Consider the following 25660-nt stretch of genomic DNA (forward strand, 5'->3'; position numbering starts at 1 on the left):
ATTAAGGTAAATTAAAAAACAACATGGCGGACTATTCGAGTTAAAAACTGGACACACTTTCACGGGGAAATCTGCGAGAAGTTAGCCTATCTAGAGTGTAAAAGAATATGATATCTGTGATAATATTACAACATCTACATGATAGTGTCAAATTTTTACGACGGGTGTCCCATCATTGTTATACTCTTCCTCGCTCCAAATTTTGTTTCAAAAATTGGTATTCTTTTGCATGTCTCTCCTGTGGATTCGACCTTGTATTATTGCCGACAAGGACACTTTCCTTGGTTTTGACTTGATTTTGACACGCTAGATGGCTATCCGCGTACAGATACCCCGTGAAAGTTTTAAAGTCGGCCTGCCCGCAATGTTGCATTACATTATCGTTTGAGGCTTCACTTTTTTCTTTCCTGAGAAATGTTTAGAGATTCCCTTCATTGGTGAGAAATCAGTGGTAAAACCGCCCCAATCCCTTTAAAATGTTTAGGCTGTATTGATTGGTCTATGAATGTTTGTTTCGAGAATAAATTTTGTAAAAGCTCAACAATGAGAATTAAACTGAATGTTTTTGCATTCAATGAATATTTTTGTCACATGTCAAATTGGTTGCTCCGCCCCATTTGTTGAATAACAAGGGTCTTTTATTGTGAAAAAAAGTTGAATTGAAACTATTTTGAATCAAGTTCAAAATAGTTTAAATTTTTTTGGAGTTGTGGAAGTTGCACTATGTATAGAAGACTGTAGCTTACGGGGAGGGGTTAAATTTAGTTTTCTGTCGGTAGTTAAATATCTGAATTATTAAATTTCAAATTTTAGAGAGTAATGGAAAAATTAAAAATGTCTTCAACTTGTCTGGTCTTGATTTTCTTATCCTTGATTTACTCCAGCACAGGTGAGTATTGAAACTTATTTATTTTGAAAACAACAAATTCCAAAAGTTTGAATTATTACATCATCGGTTGGGCAGAACTTGAAATTCCGAGCAAGAAGATTCTTCGAGGATATACAAGGAAATAGCCTTCAAGACTTCAAATGCTGATCAACAGGCCAATCTGCACTAGATCTTGCATTTTTTATTGTATCTCGTTACTTTTAAGTAAAGCTAACCATGAGAACTAATCATGATTTTTGTTTGCTCGCAATGCGCAACCCCGTTAAAATGAGTCGATGAAAACAAAAACTCATATCTCTTAATCAAGGCGGCTGGGAAAATCCACATCTGGCACGGCCTGGCAACATATGAAGCAATGTTAACATGACATCAAGTGCAGTGCCGTAGGAAGCATATTCATATTGGGGGGGCTGAAGTTTAGTGACACTGCGAGGGCCAACCATGGATTGGCCCGAGGGGAGAAATTTTGAAAATTTGAGCTCTAGATTGCTTAAAAATGCACTCAAAACATGCACATAAAAGACAATTATGACAAATTAAAAAAGAAAAACTTTGCATTTTGCAAAATAACCATTTTTGAAAAAATTATTGGGGGGGCATAGCCCCCTTGCCCCCCCCCAGTTGCTACGGCACTGAAGTGATTAGATAAACATTACACAAACATTTGATGGGGATTTTCGTGTCTAAGACCTGAATTAACAAGAAATTTTTCAAAAACAAAACCGCACTGCAATTCAAGTCCTTAAGCACTTCTCTTTTGAAACACTTTATCCGTCTGTCTCCATTTATATTTCCTGCTGTTTTTGAAAATGTTTAGATTATTTAATGTTTGTATATGATCATGCAACAAGGTCCTTCTAAGCTTTTTGAGGTTAAGTGAGATATCTTGCATGTTTTATAGTGAAGCATATCTAATAAGATACAACAAGTCTTAACGCATCTATCACCCTTTTCGCGCCAATATCTACCAATACCTTACCGGCCCTTACTGGCCTTATTTCTGTGTGATGTAATGGAGGGCTGGTGTAAAGTGATAATAGCAAAGTCTTAAAGCGGAAATGAGAAAATCTAGTCATCCAACAGTAGTTCCCTTGATAGTTATTTACACGAGGAGCATTAGCATCTTGGTAAGTTTTGTGACCGCAGTAGAGGGTGACCCAAATACCTCATTTTCAGATATCTATCGGGAGAGACACCATTCCTTTCCTTGGATTTCTCCACTCACCCTTGATCCGTCTCTTAATTGTTGAGCATCAAGCAGAGAAGCATTAAGTACCATTTTGGAATCTTTGGTTTGAACCGACTACAGTGAATAGAATAAAGAACATGGTGTTGAATTTGCCCACCGATATTGATCACTTAATCAAAATCCGCTTCAGAGAATGTTCAATGAAATTAGGGAAGTCGCTGCAGTGGAATGGTGATGTGACGTCACCCAGCAAAACGACTTCAGATTGACCATCGATATTGTTCACGTGACCAAAATAAAATGAAATTCATGTTTAATTGATATCGGTTGAACCAACAACGTTTCTCCATTTCTGCTACGGTCGATTAAAAAAGTTTTATATTCCGATGGGGGATTGGCGACCGCCCACGCTAAAACTCTAAAGGGAGCAGGCCAATTTCCCATCGGAGATGATCGATAGTCGGCCTTTGATGTGCCCCATCCCCAGTCGGGTTCAACTACCCTTGCGCTAGAACCTAAATATCTTTCGCTTGGACCCGCTTATCCCCGAAAACGTGGACTGGGTTATACCACGCCTCCCGCTGCAAAATCCTTGACGCGGTCTTGCAAAATTCCGTAATCTAAATCTTCCAGATGTTGAGAATTTTTTCGACCTTCAGAGTTTTAGCGTGTCGGGTGAAAATTTTACCATCTGGATGTCAGGTAAATTAAAAAGTTACTTTGCCGATTGTTCGTGAATTTAAACCTTTCCTCCACAAACCTTTCTGTTTCTTCTACAGCCTCGTTCGACGACATCTACGGCAAACAGCAATCAAATCAATGGTTCAAAGATGGAGTTGAAACGATCAAACAAAACCTCAAAATCAAACCAATCAACAGGAAAGCCAAGGGCGTTATCTTATTTCTGGGTGATGGGATGGGCGTTAGTACTGTCACAGCTGGGCGCATTTTAGATGGACAGCTAAAACAACAACCAGGTATAAATACATATGATTTTGAATGATCTTCTTTCGCAAGCACAAGGTTCTTTACAGAAAAGTTCATTCTTTATTCCATTCGGTTACAATGGACAGAGGAAATTCTCCTATTGACGGAGATTAATATAATTATGAACAGAAAAGATCCGAATAAAAGTACAGTGTTTAATTCGAACCTCCATAGCTAGAATCTCTACTTAACCTGAACGAAAGTTCTTTGATCCCTTCAGGTAACAATGCCTTATAAACTTTAATCCATAACTCGAAATTTCCTTAATCCAGACGAATTTGTGTTCCCCTTGCGTTATGAAGACTCAAATCTAGACGCATTATTTATCATACTTTTTTGTTCACTGTTCAGGTGAAGAAAATGTTTTGAGTTGGGAGATGTTTCCAAATGCAGCTTTTTCCAAAACGTACAACACCAATCAACAAACACCGGATTCTGCCGGAACCGCCACTGCTTTCATGACCGGAGTTAAAGCACGCGCCGGTAAGTAAAAGGTTTTAATTTATTATATGTCTAGTTAACATCTTACATATCGACTCGCCTATTCGATTTGGCTCATCGTTATATTCCGCTGTTCTAAACAGGTCAATATTCCAGCTCTGCTAACCCGGCTTGAACGCCTCATTTTCATTTTTAGCAAAAGGAAATTCAAAAATGTTGTTAATTTTGGTTATGCTCACATTTCAGAAAATGATAAGAACATTTGAGCGCCATTACGTTAAAAATATTCTCCATGAGTCATGATTGTATCAAACCTTGAGCATGTATATTTTCTTTTCGACATAAAGGAGTGATTTCCGTCAACGAGAACGTCAAGAAGGCAAATTGTTCCGACAAAGAAGGAAACGACGTTCTTTCGCTGATCATGATTGCCGAACAATATGGTTTGTCCACGGGCGTTGTTTCTACCGCCCGTCTTACTCACGCCACACCCGCCACTGCTTATGCAAATTCACCCTCAAGAAATTGGGAGAGTAATGCTGAAGTTTCGGACGGAGACTGTCCGGATATTGGTAAGTTCAAACTACGGAATTCGAAAATTTAGAATGGCAGCTTCGTATTGAAAATTTACCATTCACATGCGCAACCTTTTGATTTTGATAACGTCACAGGAATAAGAACTTCTAATTTGATACAGATTTTGGTTTCAAATTTAACCAAATATGTAAATCGATGAAAAAGAAGCGATTTTTTTTTGCTGAGGTCAGCATTCTATAGATTTCAGCTTCATATTATTGATACACATCTTTGGTGAATAAAAAGTATTTCCTATTTGAAGTTATTCAAAATTTTCTTCCTATGATGTCATCAAAATGGGATGATATCCAGTTTTTTGATACGGCTATTGAAGAGTAGCCCCAGTTTCTACATGTATGTTGTCATTTACTAACGCGGTAATAAATGTTATGGAATGTTTATCATAGTTTGTTTAAGCTATGATAATACTTTTCACTGTCCTTACCATGCTCTACCACTCTTAATTTAGTAGGCGTTGGTATACTAGTGGAGAGGTAGTTTTTCCCCAAACTCCGGTTTTCAATTTTCTCTCAAATTGCTCTATGGCAATTATTATTTTTATTTTTTCAGCGAAGCAGCTGATCGATTTCCCTTATGGTGACGGATTGGAAATAGCGTTTGGCGGAGGGCGGAAACATTTTCTTCGCACGGGCGACCCTGATGACGATGACGTCAGCAAATTCGGCAAACGCACAGATGGGCACAACTTGAAACAGGATTGGTTGAAAACGAAAAATCATAAATATGTTTCAAATAGAGATGGTTTAAAGAATTTGGAGCCAAATATTGACAATAAAGTTTTGGGTAGGTTTGTGATGTTTACTTACGGCGCATGGTCAGTTTACTATATGTTTTTAAAGATGAAATCATAGAGAGCGTCGGCTGTACATTAGCCTTTTCGGTTCAAGTCCCAGTTTTTCAACTTTTTGATTTATTGAAAAATTTATTCAACCGCAGTGATTACAAGAAACTTGCGAGAAAATGAATTAGTGTCGCCTAACAGTGGCAAACCGTACTTCACTAGTTTCAGATGCCTATTCTCGTTGTTTTTGGAAACTGTAATAAGAGTTCTCAGTTTTTCTCATCCATACTCTGTTATAACAAATGAGCCTAAAATCGGGGTTTTTGATTGGTACTTCATTAATCTAAGGGTCAAAGTCGATGGTGATATTATTTATAGATACACCCCTGTAATATTTTTGAAAATAAGAAAGTATTATAAGTGTAAAAGCTCACGAGTCATAAATCTATCAACTCTTACACGGGTCGAATGACGTCAATTGTCCAAAGCTTTTGGTTCGATATATAGATAGTAAACTCTCTCTCTTTCTAATTCGAACCTCTACTATTCGAATCTTTATAATTCGAACTAGAATATTGGTCCCTTTCAGCTAGAAATTTGCATAAAACACTTTCTGTAATTCGAATCTTTCTCTAATTCGAAAAGAATCTCTGGTCCCTTGAAGATCGAATTAGAGAAATCAACTGTAACATTTAACTCTTGTAAACTCTCTTACCCTCTTTGGCTTTAAAGTTGATTGGTACAATCTATTCAAATGTGTTATTATCTAGGTCTTGAAACTCGATACTCTGTAGTGTTATTGTTATAACTGGTGTGTTTGGGTGTGTGTTGAATCTGGGCGCCGTGGTATAGTGGTCATTGACCTTGGTTGCTGTACTGGCGACTAAGGTTCGATTTCCACTCGCAGCCGTTCACTTGGCAAGTGAATGAACCTTTGTCCGGGTCAACCCATGCCATGTGTGGAGAATAGGGTAGTCAGTCCAAGGTGCTAACGGGGCGCTCATTGAAAGCGTCTATAGTTGCGAAAATAGGCCTCAAAGCCTCCTGCAACACTAAACCAAATAGAAAAAAACAAAAACAAACAAACAAATGTATTATTATATTCAGCATTTTTGATACATTGACAGGTTTGTTCAACTATGATCACATGGATTACGAGTATAACAGAAATTCTTCCAAGGAACCTTCCCTCACTGAAATGGTGGAGTTCGCCATCACAACTTTACAACAAAGTCCCAATGGTTTCGTCCTATTAGTTGAAGGTAAGGGTAGGCTTGATATATCAAGTTGTCATTAATGCAGATTGCAACTGATACTGGTACTTGATCTTACTCGTTCCTTTCAGCAATTATCTGGAATTTTTTTCATTAAATTACTTTTCCTTGGCTTATAAACAAGAGTCGATATTTTATGTGGAGAGCCCTTTGATCTAGAAATTTTAGACAGTCTTTTGATTGTTTTCACGGGATTGTTATCTATTAACTGAACGGGAAATTGGAAGGAGCGTGCCCCTGGTTGGTAGCGCGGACGTCCCAGATGCCACCCACTTTTCCATCGCTCCATGATATATGTTAATGTCATTTTTAATCATTGTAATTTAACGACACAAAATCAAAACTTAAAGATTTGGATGGGTCTCATGCAATAAACAACAAAAATTTATTTATTGATAAATTTTGTCTCTACTTTATGGTAGAGCATCTTCAGATTTATCTGTGACCCATTCAAATATTTAAGTTCTAATAATGGAAAGGCAATCACTGAAGAGTTTTATGATACAAAATCCTTATAGAAAGTTAAAAAGTGAAAATTAAACAAGAAAAAACCCTAACGTTTTTAGCGGGCAGGATCGACCACGGACACCACGCCTCGAAACCAGTTCTGGCACTACACGATTTGGTCGAATTCAACAAAGCCGTGACAAAAGCTAAAGAAATTGTCAACCAAGGTAAGAATAGACCTTACCTTTTGCGCAGTCACCATGGCAACTCGACATCTTCATAACTTTTTCTCCCTATATCTCACGAAATTATGACCTTCAGATATATAAGGTGTGATCTACTTTGTCAAGAAATCCCCTCCTACTTCACTGCAACAGGCCAAAAAACTCTCATTTTATCAATTCACACTCCTTTTTGCTAATCTCACACCAAGAAACCTTATTTCAACTGTTCTTCGAAAATTCCAAAGATAGAAATCTGAAATACGTTCGCTCATCTATTTCAAAAAATTACCTTTAAACTGACCTATAAGGATTGCAGTGTTAGAATATTGCTTAACTTCCAACGACGCTTTACATTAGTACGAAAGGAAGCGCTCAGTGCATTTACACCCACATTGAATAGTGCTACCATATGGGCCCCAGTTAAAAAAAGATTTTGGTTTGCTGAATTGAGAAACTGCCACCAGGTTTTATGTAAATCTCTGTGGACTAACCTCTTTCCCTCATGTACAATCATGGATTTAGAAAGAACTTGAGGCCGGTCTCCACTTTCGCGCGACATGAGCGAAAACTTTTTGACGTTTTTGTAAGGTTATTGGTCGGTTGAAAAATGAAGCAATTCCATTGGTCGAAATTGACGTACCGGATGAAAAAAGTAGAACTTCCTTCAACTTTTTTTTCTTCGCGTGAAACTTTTTTATGACGTAATCTTTTCTTTAGGCAAAAAGGTTAAGAAAAAAACTGTCGCCCATTTCGCGCGAAAGTGGAGACTAGCCTTTAGTCCCTTTTATTTCCCCTTAGATGAGACGCTGATGATCGTAACAGCAGACCACTCACACGTCTTCACGCTTGGAGGTTACGCACCACGTGGCAACCCCATCTTCGCGTTCACCGGTCATACTGCTAAAGATAAGAAAGGTTTCACGTCACTGGCGTATACGAACGGACCGGGCGGTAAAGTCAACGCCACACGGTAAGATAACGCCCACTATCATTTGGTAATCGTACAAGTGGACTCTTCCAGAAAAATCCTTTTATGGGGGGATGAATGATATTTTTTTTCAATGACTTCCAATGCACATGATGTTTCACCCCCAGACACTTGTTATACCCCTAGACACTTGTTATACCCCTAGACAATTGTTATACCCCTAGACAATTGTTATACCCTAGACACTTGTTATACTTTTATACCCCTAGACCTTGTTTATACCCCCCAGACAATTGTTATACCCCCAGACACTTGTTATACCCCCAGACAATTGTTATACCCCCCAGACAATTGTTATACCCCCAGACACTTGTTATACCCCTAGACACTTGTTATACCCCTAGACACTTGTTATACCCCTAGACAATTGTTATACTCCTAGACACTTGTTATACCCCTAGAAACTTGTTATACCCCCAGACACTTGTTATACCCCTAGACACTTGTTATACCCCCAGACAATTGTTATACCCCTAGACAATTGTTATACCCCTAGACACTTGTTATACTCCTAGACAATTGTTGTACCCCTAGACAATTGTTATACCCCTAGACAATTGTTATACCCCTAGACACTTGTTATACCCCTAGACACTTGGTATACCCCTAGACACTTGTTATACCCCTAGACACTTGTTATATAACCCCTAGACACTTGTTTATACCCCTAACACTTGACACTTGTTATAACCCCTAGACACTTGTTTAGACCCCTAGACACTTGTTATACCCCTAGACAATTGTTATACCCCTAGACAATTGTTATACCCCTAGACAATTGTTATACCCCTAGACACTTGTTATACCCCTAGACACTTGTTATACTCCTAGACACTTGTTATACCCCTAGACACTTGTTATACCCCTAGACACTTGTTATACCCCTAGACAATTGTTATACCCCTAGACACTTGTTATACCCCTAGACACTTGTTATACCCCTAGACACTTGTTATACCCCTAGACAATTGTTATACCCCTAGACACTTGTTATACTCCTAGACACTTGTTATACTCCTAGACACTTGTTATACCCCTAGACAATTGTTATCCCCTAGACACTGTTACCCCTAGACACTTGTTATACCCCTAGACACTTGTTATACCCCGACACTTGTTATACCTAGACCTTGTTATACCCCTAGACACTTGTTATACCCCTAGACACTTGTTATACTCCTAGACACTTGTTATACCCCTAGACACTTGTTATACCCCTAGACACTTGTTATACCCCTAGACACTTGTTATACCCCTAGACACTTGTTATACTCCTAGACAATTGTTATACCCCTAGACAATTGTTATACCCCTAGACAATTGTTATACCCCTAGACACTTGTTATCCCTAGACATTGTTTAACCTAGACACTTGTTAACTCCTAGACAATTGTTGTTACCCCTAGACAATTGTTATACCCCTAGACACTTGTTATACCCCTAGACACATTTGTTATACCCCTAGACACTGTTTACCCCTTGTACCCCTAGACACTTGTTATACCCCTAGACACTTGTATACCCTGTTATACCCCTAGACACTTGTTATACCCCTAGACACTTGTTATACCCCTAGACACTTGTTATACCCCTAGACAATTGTTATACCCCTAGACACTTGTTATACCCCTAGACAATTGTTATACCCTAGACACTTGTTATACCTAGACAATTTGTTATACCCCTAGACACTTGTTATACCCCTAGACAATTGTTATACCCCTAGACACTTGTTATACCCCTAGACAATTGTTATACCCCTAGACACTTGTTATACCCCTAGACAATTGTTATACCCCTAGACACTTGTTATACCCCTAGACAATTGTTATACCCCTAGACACTTGTTATACCCCTAGACACTTGTTTATACCCTAGACACTTGTATACCCCTAGACAATTTTTAACCCTAGACACTTTTGTTATACCCCTAGACACTTGTATACCCCTAGACACTTGTTATACCCTAGACACTTGTTATACCCCTAGACCAATTGTTATACCCCTAGACACTTGTTATACCCCTAGACAATTGTTTTATAAACCCCTAGACACTTGTTATAGACCCCCTAGACAATTGTTATACCCCTAGACACTTGTTATACCCCTAGACACTTGTTATACCCCTAGACACTTGTTATACCCCTAGACAATTATTATACCCCCAGACACTTGTTATACCCCTAGACACTTGTTATACCCCTAGACAATTGTTATACCCCTAGACACTTGTTATACCCCTAGACAATTGTTATAACCCCTAGACACTTGTTATACCCCTCCACCTAGACAATTGTTATACCCCCAGACACTTGTTATAACCCCTAGACACTGTTATACCCCTAGACAATGTGTTACCCCTAGACAATTGTTCCCCCTAGACAATTGTTATACCCCTAGACACTGTTACCCCTAGACACTTGTTATACCCCTAGACATGTTATACCCCCACACTTGTTATACCCCTAGAACACTTGTTATACCCCTAGACACTTGTTATACCCCTAGACAATTGTTATACCCCTAGACACTTGTTATACCCCTAGACAATTGTTATACCCCTAGACAATTGTTATACCCCCAGACACTTGTTATACCACTTGTTATACCCCTAGACACTTGTTATACCCCCCAGGCAATTGTTATACTCCTGGACGAGCATCAAATCGACACCTAGACAATAAAATTTACCCATGGATATTGCAAATCTACCCCTTGGTAAAGGTTGATTCAATACTTCTGGACAGGATTGTCCCCAATGAAGGGATTTCTTGAAGAGCTCAGTTCAAATAAAGGACAAGTTCCAGTGTAACAAATAGTCTACGTAATCAGATGCAGTGCTAGTGAATAGCATCAATGATAATGTGTTCTAGCCGAGTTGACTAAGCTCGTATTCACAAGGCTAGGACGCACGGCTAATGGCATTATAGCGTTTTCGGCGCTTTAAAGAATTTTTTAAATTTAAGGATTTGAAGTTTGCTTTGGAATACTTTTACTTATTCAACCTTGTTATTCAGTCACAACTTACCATCAGATTTATCCTGGTGACTGGATCAAACTAGCTTAGATTTCTAGGCTTAATGTGTTCCTGACTTTGTTTAAAGGTGTAGGGTATGAAAAGAGGGGAAAACCTTCCCGACTCAAGTTTATCCTGATGTCGAGAGCTATATATGAGTGATTCTGTGGTTTTAAAGATGCTTGTTTAATCGTTCTGGCCAACCAGGGTGTAGCACGCAGTGCTGATGAGTCCCAATAACGACGAAATGGATACACCTGTCTACCACCTAAATCTCCTGAGTGAATATGGTTGCACAGTTATTCCTAATGTTTCACATAGATTTTGGTCTCTTCTCATATTTCATTGTGTTTAATTTTAGCCACGAACCAACGGATGAACAGTTACTAGATGCGAATAATTATCGATGGCAAAGTTTGGTTCCTTTGTCTTCGGAAACACACGGTGGAGAGGATGTTGGTACGTTGTTTAGCTTGTACACATTGGGTCTGAAGTTGTTGGTCACCTAAACTGAAATCTCGTTTAGCACCGTGTTACTGACATATGGCTAGATGTCGTGCTTTAAAATTGAATATCGCAAAAAATATTTATGCTATTATTTTCGATAACCCGCGAAGCTTCTGATTGGTCAAGCGCTGAAATTCTATTGTAATGTCACGTGACTTAGGTAGGATTTCCTACCTAATCACGGCACACTTTTCAGCCAAAGCACGACATCTAGCCCTTTGGGCTTTATAAATCTCTAGTTACTGTGCTTTTGAGTAAGACAGAGTCATATAGAGAATAAATAAGAATGCTAGCTGTCAAAAACATGTCCATGTAACGTTAGGTGAACGTCAATAAAACGTTGTATGTCACATCTAATTAAGAATAATCCCTGATTGATAAAATGAGCATAATAAGACTGGAGATCAAGAAAAAGTTACAGCCAAGCTTCAGCCAAAACCATTTAGCTAGGAAAGGACTTTTAAACTGATGAACGATGTTTCAAAATACCTTTTTATCTCCAGGTATTTCTCGTCAAGCACCACAAGCTCATTTATCACGAGGCTCTTATGCTGACTAAGCAAAATTAGCAATAGATTTTCTCAATGTTAGTGTTCGTGCAGCACTGGAGGAGGGAAAATTGTTCTTTCTTTTGTTGAAATATGCTGTGTCTTAAAGACTTGGGGACAGGAGAGGTTTTTTTCGCGTTGGTGCAATGCAACATGCTCCATCCCACCAACCTGAAACGCTTTCTCCTGTCTCCACCCTTTTTCTTCTTTTAATAACATTTGTGCATTTGTGATTCGAATCAATTTTGCTCCATTGTCCCAAAGACAAAATCAGCATGTCTTTTGGGTATTTCCCTCACTTTTTGTCCCATGAAACAATAAAAGAGACCATGGGACACGCACATTTTCCCATGTGTTCGTGGGATGGGGCATGTTGCTTCGCGAAAAAAACTTCTCGTGTCCCCAAGCCTTTAAGTACATAGGAAAACGTTTTTGTTATCTTTTCTTTCCTAGGTATTTACAGCCAAGGACCGCAAGCACATTTATTACGCGGCGTCGTCGAGCAGAACGTCATCTTCCACGTCATGGATTACGCCTTATGTCTGTCCGAGAGTAAAAAGTCCATTTGTCGGACAGAAGGGTTGATAAGCGGACGCAATAATAGTGTAACATTAAATGGAGGTGCGAAATGGACTCTAATGATGGTTTCCATTTTATGGTCTTTTCTCGCGGTCTTCTCTTGAAGGTAAACACTGTTTATTTATTGATTTTTTGGACTCTGCTTTTTTTAAGACCAAGTTCTCACGCTACAGTTCCGTTTCGCTCCGAAACAAAAAGAAGCCTTTCTATTCGTCATATTCGGGTTTTACGTCACTTCTAACCAATGGAATGGCTTCTTTCCGTTTCAGAGCGAGATGGAATTGTCACGTGCGAACACGGTCTAAGGCTCGAGAGAAAATTCAAACACCAAGTTTTCTTTTTTGATGATTATGATTCCACTCGCAATTGTATAATAGACCTTATCGGAGTTTTTGATTTTTCTAAAAAAGCGATGCATTGTGGGATTGTTTCGAGTGTATTACATTAGATTTCCCTTGAGGAATTCTTAAGAGATTTCTATTAGATATTTTCTGAAACTTTACGGTTTACGCAAAATTTTGAGTGACGTATCTCTGGGTCTATTTTCAAAGGGATCAACTTTCCCAAAGGGGTAAAAATTTGCCATTTTGGTTCCACTGGACCACAGAGACGAGGTTGACATATAAAAGATAGGAGTTTTATTTTTCGTCAAATACTGACCAAATGATTTTATCAACAATTATAATTTTGTAAATTTTTTCATTTTTTATTTTGAAAGTATGTACCATTAAAATAATAATTTTCAAAATTTATAACAACAATGTAATATAATAGAACTTTTAAAGAAAATAATATAAAGACTAAGAGAGATATATATTTTCAAGCAGAACTCACTTATAACAAGTTCATCTGTGACAAAAAACTTTTGGAGTGAAAACGGGCCCTTCAATAAAGCATCTCACTTTCGGAAGAATCTTTAACTTCTGATTACTCTTATGAACGAAAATTGACGGCTGAAACCAATATTTATATTCAAATTTTATGATATTATTTTTTGTTTTCAGTAAAGCTTACTCCAGACTACTGGTATAATGTGACCATGACACTTTCTTCGGTTTGTTTTCATTGTTATTGTTATTGTTGTTCGTGTTCTGCATTTTATTCATCACAAAAAGCGCGCCATTTCTTGGCGGTGATGACTCATCACTTTTCATCAACCAATCAGAAGTCTGTAGACATGGCAACAAATCGTTTTCAGTCTTTTCTGTTTCTGAAGATGAACTTTCATCAAAATCATCCGGTGAGGATGAATCACGGGCACGGCCGCTTTTGTTACGTTTTCCGGATAAGCGGAAGGAGTAAGTTGAGATACGTTTGATACCTCGGACCGCTCTTTGTAGTTTGGCGTTCGATGGACACAGACATTTAATTTGCTGGATGTAGCCCATACGGAAATCACGACTCAATAGATATAAGATGATCGGATTCATCGTTGAGTTGAGGAACAGCACAGCAATCACCATCTGAAGGAAGACAATCAAGTATTTCCACGCGAACAGCTCGCGCTTGAAGAATGTGAAGGCAAGGAGGAGTATATTCACAGGTAAGAAGCAAGCTGTGAAACAGACAAAAATCACCAATAACATTTTGATCAAGCGTTGATTTTTCTTCGCCCGCTTAATGGTCGAGCGGCCGCGTAACGAAGTCGACGCGAACCGGATATTTTCTTCCAACTTCAACTTGATTCGCAGGAAACAAAACAAAACGATGAAAAACGGCCCAAGGAAAACGAAAATGAAAGTACCCATGCGGTAGGTGATCTCAAAAGCGCGCGACGGCCATATCAAGGAGCACATTTTACGGACCCAAAACCCTCCGTACGTAATACGTGTTGCTTTGATTAACGGGATGCCAATTAACGTATAAGAGACAATCCAGAAAAACGTAAGCGCCAGCACGGTTCGACGTAAGGTTGGTTTTGAGGAAAATGGAGAGATGATTGCGCGATAACGTTCAAAGGTTATCAATACCATGGTGAAGACTGTATTCCCTATGATGACGTCACTTAACGTGTTGAGGTATTTACAAATGTTTAGGCCGTACGGCCAGTCAATGAAAAGTCCCAATAAGGTTGTGGTCAAACACCATAAGATGGAGATTAAATCACCGATAGCGATGTTAGCGATTAAGAGGTTTTTAACGGAGCGCATTTTCTTGACTCTAGTGATAGTGAGTATGACCAGGATGTTGCCAGGGACGCCCAACAAGAAAATGAAACTGTAAATGACCACAAGAAACGCTCTCAGTAAGTCTTTGTTGAAAGGTAAAGGGTCGTCATTTGGGTGGTCGAGGAGGGGCGGTTGATGGCATGTTTCGTTGATGGAGGTCTGGTTCCCAATGTGAATGATTGTCGTGTTACAAATGGTGGACGCTGATTGGTTCATGATAGAAAAGCTGTTTGCTGATTGGTTCGCTGTGTAGTGTTTTTGAAGCGAAAGCACGTGATTTGGTTGCTGATAGGCGTTGATTGAGCAGTTTTCGAGGCTGCTAGTTTGGGTTTTTTACTTCACATAAATTTGGTCCCTTCGTGTGGTATATCTTCCTCAAAAATGCTGCTCTCTCCTCGTTATATTTTGCTACCTTTGCTAATGGATGTTGCATATGGTAGTCGTTACTTTTTGCAATACTTCTTTTTGATGCTTTTTTATCCTATTCACGCTTTGTTCTTATTTTTTTTATTGTTATTCCCACTTTCAACAAAAGGAAGATCGTATCGCCCACATAACGTAACTTCTGTTAAAAAATCCCTTTATTCACACACTGGATTGTCTTGGTGAATGAGTCACAACTTCTAAGAAAGCCTTCACAAAAATTCCACTCCAGTCGTGGTTGAAGCCTCTGTTAAATTGATTTTTCGAGAGTATTTGTAAGTTTCGGGACTCCAACACTTTGATGCAGAAAAATATCTTGGATGAAATCTTCTTTGACGTTTTTTGCTTATTAAGTTCTAGAGAGTATAAGAGAGAAAAAAATTAGCATGGTTGAAAATAGCAATAAAAACAAAAGTGAAATGACATCAGGCGTTCTGGGACAGTCAGATGGTTTTCAGCAAAATCTTTTTCTGTAGGAAAGTATAGGTTGATTCTTATAAAGAAATCGCATGGTTCAGCAAGAAGAATATCCTCAAAAATTTATCCAACAACAATCCTTTGTTTTGTTTTTACTGGTAAAATTATCTAATGGACTCCTGGGACACTGACCTTGACGGCCGACAGGGGCGTACCGCTGAAGTTTGAAAAATGGACCCTGTCAGATATGAATATATGGTAGATTTCGGATCCTGTCAGTAAGAAAAAATTGAAAAATTTCCAATTTTCCCTCTGAAAATGGCCTTAATGACTAAAAGTAAACGAAAAAATTGAAAAATTTTCTAGTTTATATTATTTTTATTATCTTGAAAATTAGTAAATTTTGGAGCCTGTCAGATATCTTCAGAGCCTAAAAAATGAAACCCTAACCGACGACACGTCCCCGTAACCAAATGTTTGCTTAAGGGCTCTGACCATAGTCCAAAAATTGATTTTGGTATTTGAACATAAAAGTTATATTTCAGGTTCCTTAACACTTTTAACAAAGAATTGCCTTTATAAATTGCTTTTTAATCGAATCCCTTAAGAGTAATTAAGAATTTAATTGCAAAAATGACGTTATGAACTTTAAAAAGATGTTAATAATACGTTGCGTCACCCTCTTTTACAAAAAGTAATTAACTTTTTTGTTTCAAAATTTCTTTACACTATCCGCAAAGAATTGAACTATTTTAAATTTTGCGGAAAATTTTTCTAAAACGATGTGTCAAAAGTTATGACTGTTTTTTAAGCAAAATCCAGATGAAAAATTGATGAAAAACCACTATTTTGAAGATTTCGAGACAAAGAAGCATTTACAAAAATTTTCCGCAAAAATTTTTATTGTTCGGTAAAAGATACACCATCTACTGCGAAAATTTTTTCAAAATGTTTTTTCTTCGGCGAAACTAAGCTCTTCAAAGTTGAAATACTCTTCCTCGCAAAAGTCTTCATTTTCTTCTTCGTCAAATTTTTTCAATGCAACATTTGAATTTTCAGATTCAGGAATAGTTTGTCTAACAGAAAATGTATAACATGCCATAGTTTTGTTGGCTACATCAGTCAGAAAACACATTTTAAACACGGCAATTATGAAAAATTCACTATGGTCAGAGCCCTTAAGTCCCCTCTACCGAGAGTTGACTACTCTTCCATACCGCTATAATATAGTTATAAAAAAATACAAATAAACTTCACGTAACCTTCTGATTCTAGAATGAAAAAAATCTTCAAAAAAAAGTCGTTTCGGAAACGAAAAACACGATTTCTTTCCAATAAAAAACAAAACCATTGAAAGATTTCTGGAGATAAGCAACCTTAAGTTTGTCTCTATCTAACCTCAAAATCTCCAAGCCAAGTAAAAACTGTTTCCTGAAAAATGTTTTTCATTCCAATAAAATAAAACAAAATTTGTTCACCAAACAAGTCCAAACCATAGATCAACACCAATATAGATAAGAAATTTATCTTGATTTCTCTCACCAACAAAGCGATTAGAGAGAGAGAGAAAATTTGAAGCAAAGCTGATTACAGAACGATTAATTCAAAACTTTCTTTCTAAATTGTACGTACCCCGGTAAAGAAAAATTTATGTTTTTTATGGGGTAAACAATTGAGCTTGATTAATCTCAATCTGCAATCTGTCTATCTATACCAGGTCATAGGTTCTTTAGACAGGTTTCCAAAAGACGAACAAAAGGCAATAAATCGTGTCATTTGTGAACTAGTAAACAACTTTTTATTTGAGAACTATTAATTTTCTAGCAATGGTCGGTTCGCTCAGTCGACAGAGCATTCTTCTTTCAACTCAAGGGTTGTGGGTTCGATCCCCGGTCACCGCTAACTCAGCGAATGAGTAGGTTAGATTGCGTAATCTGATCCAAGCAGTAAGTTACTGGGAGCTGAGAGTAGGTGTGATGCTCCACCTCAGCATTCGATCGCACAGGTCTAGCGCGAACCCAGCGCGAATAGAAAAGGGGATAGACTGACTCATTGTTCCATAGATCCAGAGATATAGATACAAAGACATAAAGGAAAATTGTTTCGTAGCTAGGGTTAAAATGAGGAGATAGTTATATTGATAATTACTTTAATAGGTCAACGTAAGGGCGGTCAAGAAGAAGAATAGTTATTGGGGGAATAAAGAGAGTGAATAAAAATATGTAGTAGAGAAATCAAATCACAAAATATAATATCATAATCACAAATCAAAAAATATAATATCATTTATCAGAAGTACTAAATATGACGTCAGCTGTGATTCTTACACTGGCTAATATCCATCTCTTTGATGTGTTGATAGACAGGACTGTTCCAGCAAACTCGAAATCCAGCTCCTTAGTAGCTCGCACTTTCATGTCCCTAATAGCGCTCAAGAAAGACTATCAAGTCTATCAGTAAAATAAAACAAAGTGGGCAAGTTACTCCAGGTACGAGATTGCTGTTCCAAACTTCTTGAAGCTTAAAAGGCCGGTCTCCACTTTCACGCGAAATGGGCGACAAGTTTTTTCTTAACCCTTTTTGCCTGAAGAAAAGATTACGTCATAAAAAAGTTTCGCGCGAACAAAAAAGAAATTGAAGAAAGTTCTACATCCGTTTACGTTAATTTGCCTTATTTTTCAACTGATCAATGACCTTACAAAACGTCAAAAAATTTTCGCTCTATGTCGCGCAAAAGTGGAGACCGGCCTTTACGTTCCCAAGTGCATATGAAATGCAAAACAGATAAATTGTATTTGTTTGTAGTCTCCTTCTCACAACCCATCAAAACAAAATCATGAAATTTGATGGAAACACCAGATATTATATCTCGTTGATTAATTGAGCTTCTACTTATGATTACGAAGTAATTGAAGTTTAGACGAGATTTTTGAAACAAGATTTGACTTGAGTTTTGCAATAGAATTTCTGAAATCTATTCTTTAAAATCAGAAAATTTTTATACTTTTCAAGCGCAGATATAAAAAGGAAATTTACGTTCTGAAGCACAATTTGTCACAAATAACACAATTTCACGACAACACTTTTGACCAATTGATTTCGCAATCTTGCGATTTCTTCCACACCTGTTAGCCATCTAGCTTATTTTTTAACTTTGTCTGACACTAAGACCATGTTCAGACGTTACGGCTCCGGAAACGAAACGGTTCCGAAACAAGCGTGAACGTCAAAAAAGAAGACGTTTTAAAGCAAAACAGATCGAAACGGTTTCGCTCCACTTTTTTCACTGGAACGGAAATGCTCCGAAACCAATATGAACACACTCGATCCGTAACGAAAATCATACCGGAGCGAAACGAAACAGTAACGTGTGAACATGGTCAAAGACAGAAGTGTTCTTGTTCTTAGACATCCTTCCTCTGAAAGCAATAATATTGTTAAGAGCATTTCCCTGAAAATTATTTTAAGTCACTATCATTTGAAAGAGAATAAGTCATACTTTTGTTTTGGAAGGCTGTCAATCCAGAAAAACTTTGACATTTTAACGACCAAAATCTTTCCCAAATTTTCTTGGATTTTTCTTTCTTTTTCCTTTGACTTTTTTGATAAATCTCTTTTGATTCTTTCCGATATCTTGAAAATTGATCAGTTCTTTCAAGAAAAAAATTTTGATCGTCCCAATCTAGACTTTAATTTAGAATTCCTTGAATGATAACTTTCAAGCAAGCACGTTTTTGGTTACTTGAATGATTTTTAAAGGTCAGATTAAATGACTAATTGTTTTGAGCAAACTGTACTAAACCTTCTCTCTAGGGGTTAAAAAATACCAATTCACTCTCTGAAAGAGTCCAAAATTCACGAAAATCGAAATTTCCCCCTCTAAAAGAGACGTGGTTTTTAAAAATTTCAATATTCTTTGAATTTATTAATGTACCTATACTTAAAAGAAGAATACTGAATCTGACACCCTTGATTTAAAGATCCAGCAGGTACCCAGCCCCACTGGAAAATTTGGTTAAAATTTGGCTCTACCCAACCACTCGGAAAATTGACTTTCATTTCACCTCCATTCGAAATTCAATGTAAAAATTTCGCTCCAAAACCATCCCCACTGGATTTTTTTAGCCTGAATTTATAGAATTTCAATCAGCAACCTCCTTCATTTTTTGGCCTCTTAGGCATTTAGCCATAATACTTTAAATATAAACTCAAAATGCAACACCTCTCTCACCTCCTCCTTGAAACGCAGAGAAATGCACCTCAAACATTTCTATCGAACAAAATACTAAAAACCTCATTAAGTTGTAGGTACGAAGGTAGATGTTATTTTTGGGCATTTTCAACCACATAATCCTTTTAATCGTTGGTTTCACGATGGAAGGCCTATCAAATTACATCTTTCCGTCAATACGAACCAAAAATATCAACAATGTACCGAGTACACAACAAGCTGACTCTAAAAAGCTCAACAAATATAGAAATGACGCCCCATGGTCCCCATGAATTGGTTTTTGCAAATTAATCTTCTTAAAATTCAGTTTCTTATCAAACTTTTTTCATCTTGTCAAATCAATTTTATCTTGAAAAACTATCTTGGTCAAAACTTTTACCAAGCTGTTAAAATGACGTTACCGAATATTGAAATTATTGACAATTGGTGACAATCAAACGTTTAAAAGACGTTTAAAAGACGTCCATGAGTCTGTGGGATCCAGATAAGATATTAATCAAGACCATGGAATCTATATTTTTGTGGAAATTGTGAACATTGTGAACATTGTGAAAAAAATGCTATAATCAATTTTTAGATCTTAATGGAAATTGAAAATTGTTTTCATCGTTTTCAAAATACATTTTGAATTTGTTCAAAAGGAAAATAACATCGAGCAGATGAAGATGAAATTGCTGCAAGAAAATTTTTAAATCCAGATTCAAATCTACTTAAGGAAGATTGAAGATTGCTGATTACACAACCCAGAGAAGAGGACCCTCCATTATCATCGGACCGGGCCCTATCCCGGGATAGTTTCCTACCCCTAGATAGGAAAATCACAACGCTTACCAGACATTGTACTCTGTGCTCGCTACATACCAGAGCCGTGCTGTATCGAGACTTTTGTTCGAGGACCAGCGACTTACAGAAGGGGTTTGTTCGAACTTTCAGACATTTTCCAAGAAAGCATGCATTTGTAGTCACTTTCTCGAATTCGACAAATGAGCGAGTTTTCACTCTGATTTGAAATCAGCATTGCTACCTTGTTTACCCAGTCCAAAAAAAGTGGAGCCTAAATGGAGAAAATGTTTGTCTTCTCTGAAGCTTATGAAAGGTTTTATTTTGATCGTATAGTTGTCTCACATCCCGTGAAATAATAAGAATAGTGACACACCTTCAAGGATTTCTTACGGTTGCAAAAAATCAAACATAGATCTTTCAATAACTAGATTTTAGTTAAGACAGGGGTGCTCCAAGACTTGAAAATAGATGTTATCCATCGAAGAATTGAAAGAGGTGTGGTTTCAAGGGGTGTGTCAAGAATTGAGACAAAGACGTATAAATAGTAGAATACTTTAAACAGTAATTGTCAATAAAGTAAAAAATCATTTAGCCAGCAAATTTGAGCACCAAAGTGACATTTGAACGTTCGATTTTAAGTCTCAAAAGAAGACACAGTCTCTAACAAAGTTCACCCTGAAAATTCAAGAGAAAAATGATTCTCCGTTTCGTAGCAAATCTCTTTTCAGCCAATCTACTTTCTTCCATTCTTATGCTGGACCTATGGGGAAGGGTTTCTAATATCCCAAAATGGAAAAATATTCAGTTTGAAGTCGGCGTGTCTGGCAACCACATATAGACAAGCGAAAGGCCATAGAAAGACCTTTTCCCAAGAAAGATGGACTTTGACGGAATGTCCAGCGACAAAGATATTCCCTCATGAATAATTAACAAAACTAAAAACCGCATCTTTTTGAAAATAACTCACTTCTTCATTAGGTTGATGGACATTTGAAATCCGATTAGGGTTTAAAAAATGAATTTTCATCCGGTTTTTGTAATCTGAAGATTTTCGGTTTTATTGTTGAAATATGAATGTCAAATAATATTTTTATGTCTATTTCTGATTTAAAATTTCTTCAACTTTTGCATTTACAATGAACATGTGATCTGCTGAGTTTTTTATTCACCCTCTTCTATTCGATCTCCTAAACTCTAGCCTGGATTAAATTAAATTTGGATTGGAATTGAGGCCAATTATTTCTCATCCGAAACGCGTAACCCGCGTTAAGTAAAATCTATCGTCAGATCTCGTAAAACACACCGAATGAAAACAAACAAAGCATTGGATTCAATACGTCATTCTAAATGCAGCACAAACTTCAAGGCTTCATTTTTTCTTGCTTTGGCAAGGTTGACGATTCTACTCTAACTTACCCACGCTTACCCTTATCATATTTTAAAGAAAAACAATTCACTGTATAACACAAAACTGAAAGTTTAATCTTTTTTGTCTCAAAGACACCCCTTCTCACAGTCCAACTGGGAAAATTGGAAAAATTGATAAAAGTATCGTCCCCAGTGGAAAATTATATTCTAATTTTTGTCCCCGCTGAATATAATCATATGAGCGAATCCTCACTGCAAAATATTGTGCTTTTTTGTCCATCCCCACTGAATTTTCTGGCTAGAAAACAATGGAATCCAAATCCCGAGCCATAGGAATGGGAATATCAATCCCCATCGTGTATTGGTCCGTTATTCTCTAAAATCCCACCGGGTCTGTGAGACGGGGGTGTTTAAAGATTTTCAGATCTTGAAACAACTTTGCTTGAGACAGAGGCGTGGTGCAATAGATTAGGGTTCTCGAATGTCCAGCAAGCAGTAGCATTCAATCCTACATATAGGGGGTATGTACCCCGTACGCCGGTTTGCGATTTCCGAAATACCGAATAATTTTGCCAAAATTTCCGAAATTCCGTAAAAAATACTTGCAATTCCGATACCGATTTTTTTAGGTATTTTTTCTCGTTTAGACTAATTTTTCATCAAATTTGATTTTTCATGTATGAATTCCAAAAAAAGGGGATAAAAACTTTATAATACCGAAATTTCGAAGCAAAAATTCATGGATTTCCGATACCGAAACAATTTCAGAATTCCAAAATACCGAAGGAATTTTGCCTGATTTCAGAAATTCCGAAGAAACAAGAGTCGATTTCCGCAATTCCGAAAAACCGTACGCGCCCCACCATATACAGAAGAAAGTATAGATAGAATATTCTAACAAAACAGTAAATTATAAGAAAGATTTCCGTCTCTTCCGACTTTAACCAAGGCATTGAAGAATAATTGAGCGAATTTTTCAGATCAGCCATGAAACAACAAACACTTGCTACTATAGTCGGTGTTGGAATGAACTGTTGGATTAATTAAACAAAAATCACTAAATTTTCTTTTACAAGAAATGGATGGAACCAAAGAAAACTGGCCAAAACTTTGCTAAAAATTTTCCAAACCCCCTAAATTTATTTTTTCCAAAAAGTTCATCAAATGCTGTAGAAAGAAACAAAATGTTCTTTATATCTCTAAATGTACAATAAGATTAATTATATTTCCATTTCGTGAAAAAGAAAAAAGGAACCTCATAATTTACAACTTGTCGGTCTTCAAGACAGTTCAAAAAATCATTTTTCATCACTTAAACAGCCAAGTGCTAAAAAGTTTCTTTTGTTCTTGCGATTGATTTTACAGAAAGATCCACCCTGTAGTTTCTTACCCCCTGAAAATGATCTCTGATTGGTTGACTTTTTAAGAAGAATAGCCAAAAAACAAGGGGATAGTTCTTCCTTTAGTGGATTTGAAAATATCCTAAGTGTCAAAATATTAAATAATTCTATTTTATTCATTCTGTTAAGAAAAAAATTAATATTTTTTCTTTTTCGTTAAAAAGTTTTATTTTTTATTCTCTATGTCTCGTATTTTGTCTCATTTTGTCAGAATTTTTTTATTTTCGATTATTTCTTTTTTCACCAGTCCCTGAGACTAAAGTCTTGCGTTTGAATTTTCGTTTTGAATCTCCATTTTACATCCAAAAAGTTTGAGATTGGAAGGATTAAAAAAACTGCGAAATAAAAAAAGAAAGAGATTAAAGTGTGGACATTTACACGTGACAGTAATGTTAGAACTACTGAAATTCCCTTGAATACCTTATCGGCCCTTTTTACGCCGGCCCTTATTAAACGCCGGTCCCTTTAACGCTGGGCCCCTTATTACGCTACAGCCTAATTTTGGACTTACGCCAATAAGGGCTGTTAATAACGCCAAAATCTGCCAAAATTTGTAAAAGTGGCTACTTATGCTTCAAATTAGTAAATAATGCGACTAAAATTTACATCAAAATGTCAGTAAACTGTTGAAAATCCCATCGAAAATCACTGATTTTTTAATATATTAAATATTCCACTAAAGTTTTAAATATGGAATAAAACAAAAGATAATTTAAAATCCTAAAATCCTTTAAATGAGACAACGATAAAAAATTATAACGCCAAAAAGGGCCGGTGTAAAAAGGGCCGATAAGGTAATCAACCAATCAACTAAAACGATCGTGTGAAAAAATTACCATAAAATTACTCATTCTTTCATACCTAATGAAAGAATCACCGAATCTAGCCGTCAAATTAAAATTTTCAAGAATTCAAAACTGAAAGTAAAAGATATCCTCGCACATAAAATTAATTACACGTTTTTTTTTTTAGTTTTAAGCCAAAGATTGTTCTTAAACTTATTTTTACCATTTCATGATTATTTCTTAAAAAAGGTTGTATATGGTCAGTTCTAGAGTTTTTAATGGATGGCATCTGGAATGGAATTCTTAGGGGGTGTCTATTTTCTCATCAAGGTACACTGGAGTGAGATATTTAAAGCAAAAAGTAAGCTTTCTTGGAGTTTTCAATCAAATTTCAATCTTTAAAAAAGATCTCTTTACGAGTTTACCGGCTGAAAATCGGAACTAATTTCAAAGAATTAAATGTTCACAATTTCCATCGAAGTTGTTAATATCATTTCAAATATTGAACAACATTTTGGAGGTCATTGGATTTCGGTAACAAATATCTTGAATGGGATACAAAAGTTCCAAAGGTTATCAATAATGAAGTAATGATTGAATAAGACAATGTTCACACGCTACGGTTCCGTTTTGTTCCGGTATGGTTTCATTTACGGATCGAGAGTGTTGGTATTTGTTTCGGAATGTTTCTGAGCAAGGAGCGATTCCGTTCCGATGAAAAAAGTGGACCGAAACCGTTTCGATCTGTTTTGCTTTGTAACGTCTCCTTTTTTGACGTTTCGAATTTTGACGTTCGCACTTGTTTCGAAACCGTTTCGTTTCGTTTTGTATCGAAACGGAACGGAACCGTAACGTCTGAACATGGTTTAATCTTTAATTGCATGAGTAGTTTCAAAGCCTCCGTTTGTCCCAGGAGTTCATGGGATATATTTTCTACATTTCCAAAATGAAACCCTCCCAAATTAGAGTGTGATTTCAGAAGTAAATCAAACAACAATTTTTCTTTCAAGAAAAAAGGAACCTTCGTTTGACCTGCTCGACAAAAAAACGGTTTCAAATTGCTTTATAATTTTTGTGCGTGAAGTTTTTCTGACAGGCATGCATTCATAGACAGTTTTTTCATTTTGTTACATCCGTACATAAGTTATGTTCTAACATGCATGCAACAAGCTTTTTAAATTAGAATCTTTGACTATAAGGCTAAATTGTTCTTACCGTGAATTTAAGGTTTAAAGTATTCTTACTTCCGTTACGTTTTGACTGAAAAGGGACTAAACATCAACATCATTCTAGCCATCTGAAACCTGACGTTGAAATCTTTTTCATTTGTTCTCGGTTCTTTGTCCAAGGTGGAGCCTCTTTTCTATTTCTATTAAAATGTTCTTATAAAAAACTGTAAATTGTGTTTGGCTCTTATTATTTATTTTCCTAGAACCCTCAAATGTCTTGTGACTTTGTGGTGTATATTTCTCGTGTTTTCTTTTCAGAGTGCTATTTTTCTGGATACGAGCATCTTTCTATAGAAACGTCTTTTAGACGTCTTATAGTCGTTTTTAAGGGTTCTTCTTGTTTCAATACAAAACAATGGCTCAAGATATCAAAATCTATAACCGTTCCA

At 36.8% G+C, this 25660-nt stretch overlaps 2 protein-coding genes across 2 annotated transcripts; one reads left to right on the top strand and one right to left on the bottom strand.

Annotated features, from left to right (window-relative positions):
• Window positions 1-791: 791 nt before the first annotated feature.
• Window positions 792-12735, top strand: LOC136812666 (alkaline phosphatase-like). Its single transcript, XM_067069194.1, has 10 exons — window positions 792-889; window positions 2858-3055; window positions 3417-3548; window positions 3854-4078; window positions 4653-4886; window positions 6012-6146; window positions 6725-6832; window positions 7628-7799; window positions 11195-11292; window positions 12342-12735. Exons 1-10 carry the CDS (start codon window positions 820-822, stop codon window positions 12569-12571), a joined length of 1602 nt encoding a protein of 533 aa, XP_066925295.1. The 5' UTR covers window positions 792-819; the 3' UTR covers window positions 12572-12735.
• Window positions 12736-13166: 431 nt separating this feature from the next.
• LOC136812676 (neuropeptide Y receptor type 6-like) lies at window positions 13167-15433 on the bottom strand. Its single transcript, XM_067069205.1, has one exon. The coding sequence runs from the start codon at window positions 14849-14851 to the stop codon at window positions 13478-13480; it is 1374 nt and encodes a 457-aa protein (XP_066925306.1). The 5' UTR covers window positions 14852-15433; the 3' UTR covers window positions 13167-13477.
• Window positions 15434-25660: the final 10227 nt, after the last annotated feature.

Source organism: Clytia hemisphaerica, unplaced genomic scaffold (assembly GCF_902728285.1).
Source record: "Clytia hemisphaerica strain Z4C2 unplaced genomic scaffold, Clytia hemisphaerica genome assembly, whole genome shotgun sequence".
Taxonomy (NCBI): domain Eukaryota; kingdom Metazoa; phylum Cnidaria; class Hydrozoa; order Leptothecata; family Clytiidae; genus Clytia; species Clytia hemisphaerica.

Excerpts from the sequence above, each read along its gene's own strand:
- LOC136812666 (XM_067069194.1), top strand. The coding sequence starts at position 820 with ATGGAAAAATTAAAAATGTCTTCAACTTGTCTGGTCTTGATTTTCTTA. Across the intron at positions 4,079-4,652 it reads CGGAGACTGTCCGGATATTG|CGAAGCAGCTGATCGATTTC; the intron begins GTAAGTTCAAAC and ends TTATTTTTTCAG. Across the intron at positions 4,887-6,011 it reads TATTGACAATAAAGTTTTGG|GTTTGTTCAACTATGATCAC; the intron begins GTAGGTTTGTGA and ends ATACATTGACAG.
- LOC136812676 (XM_067069205.1), bottom strand. The coding sequence starts at position 14,851 with ATGAACCAATCAGCGTCCACCATTTGTAACACGACAATCATTCACATT.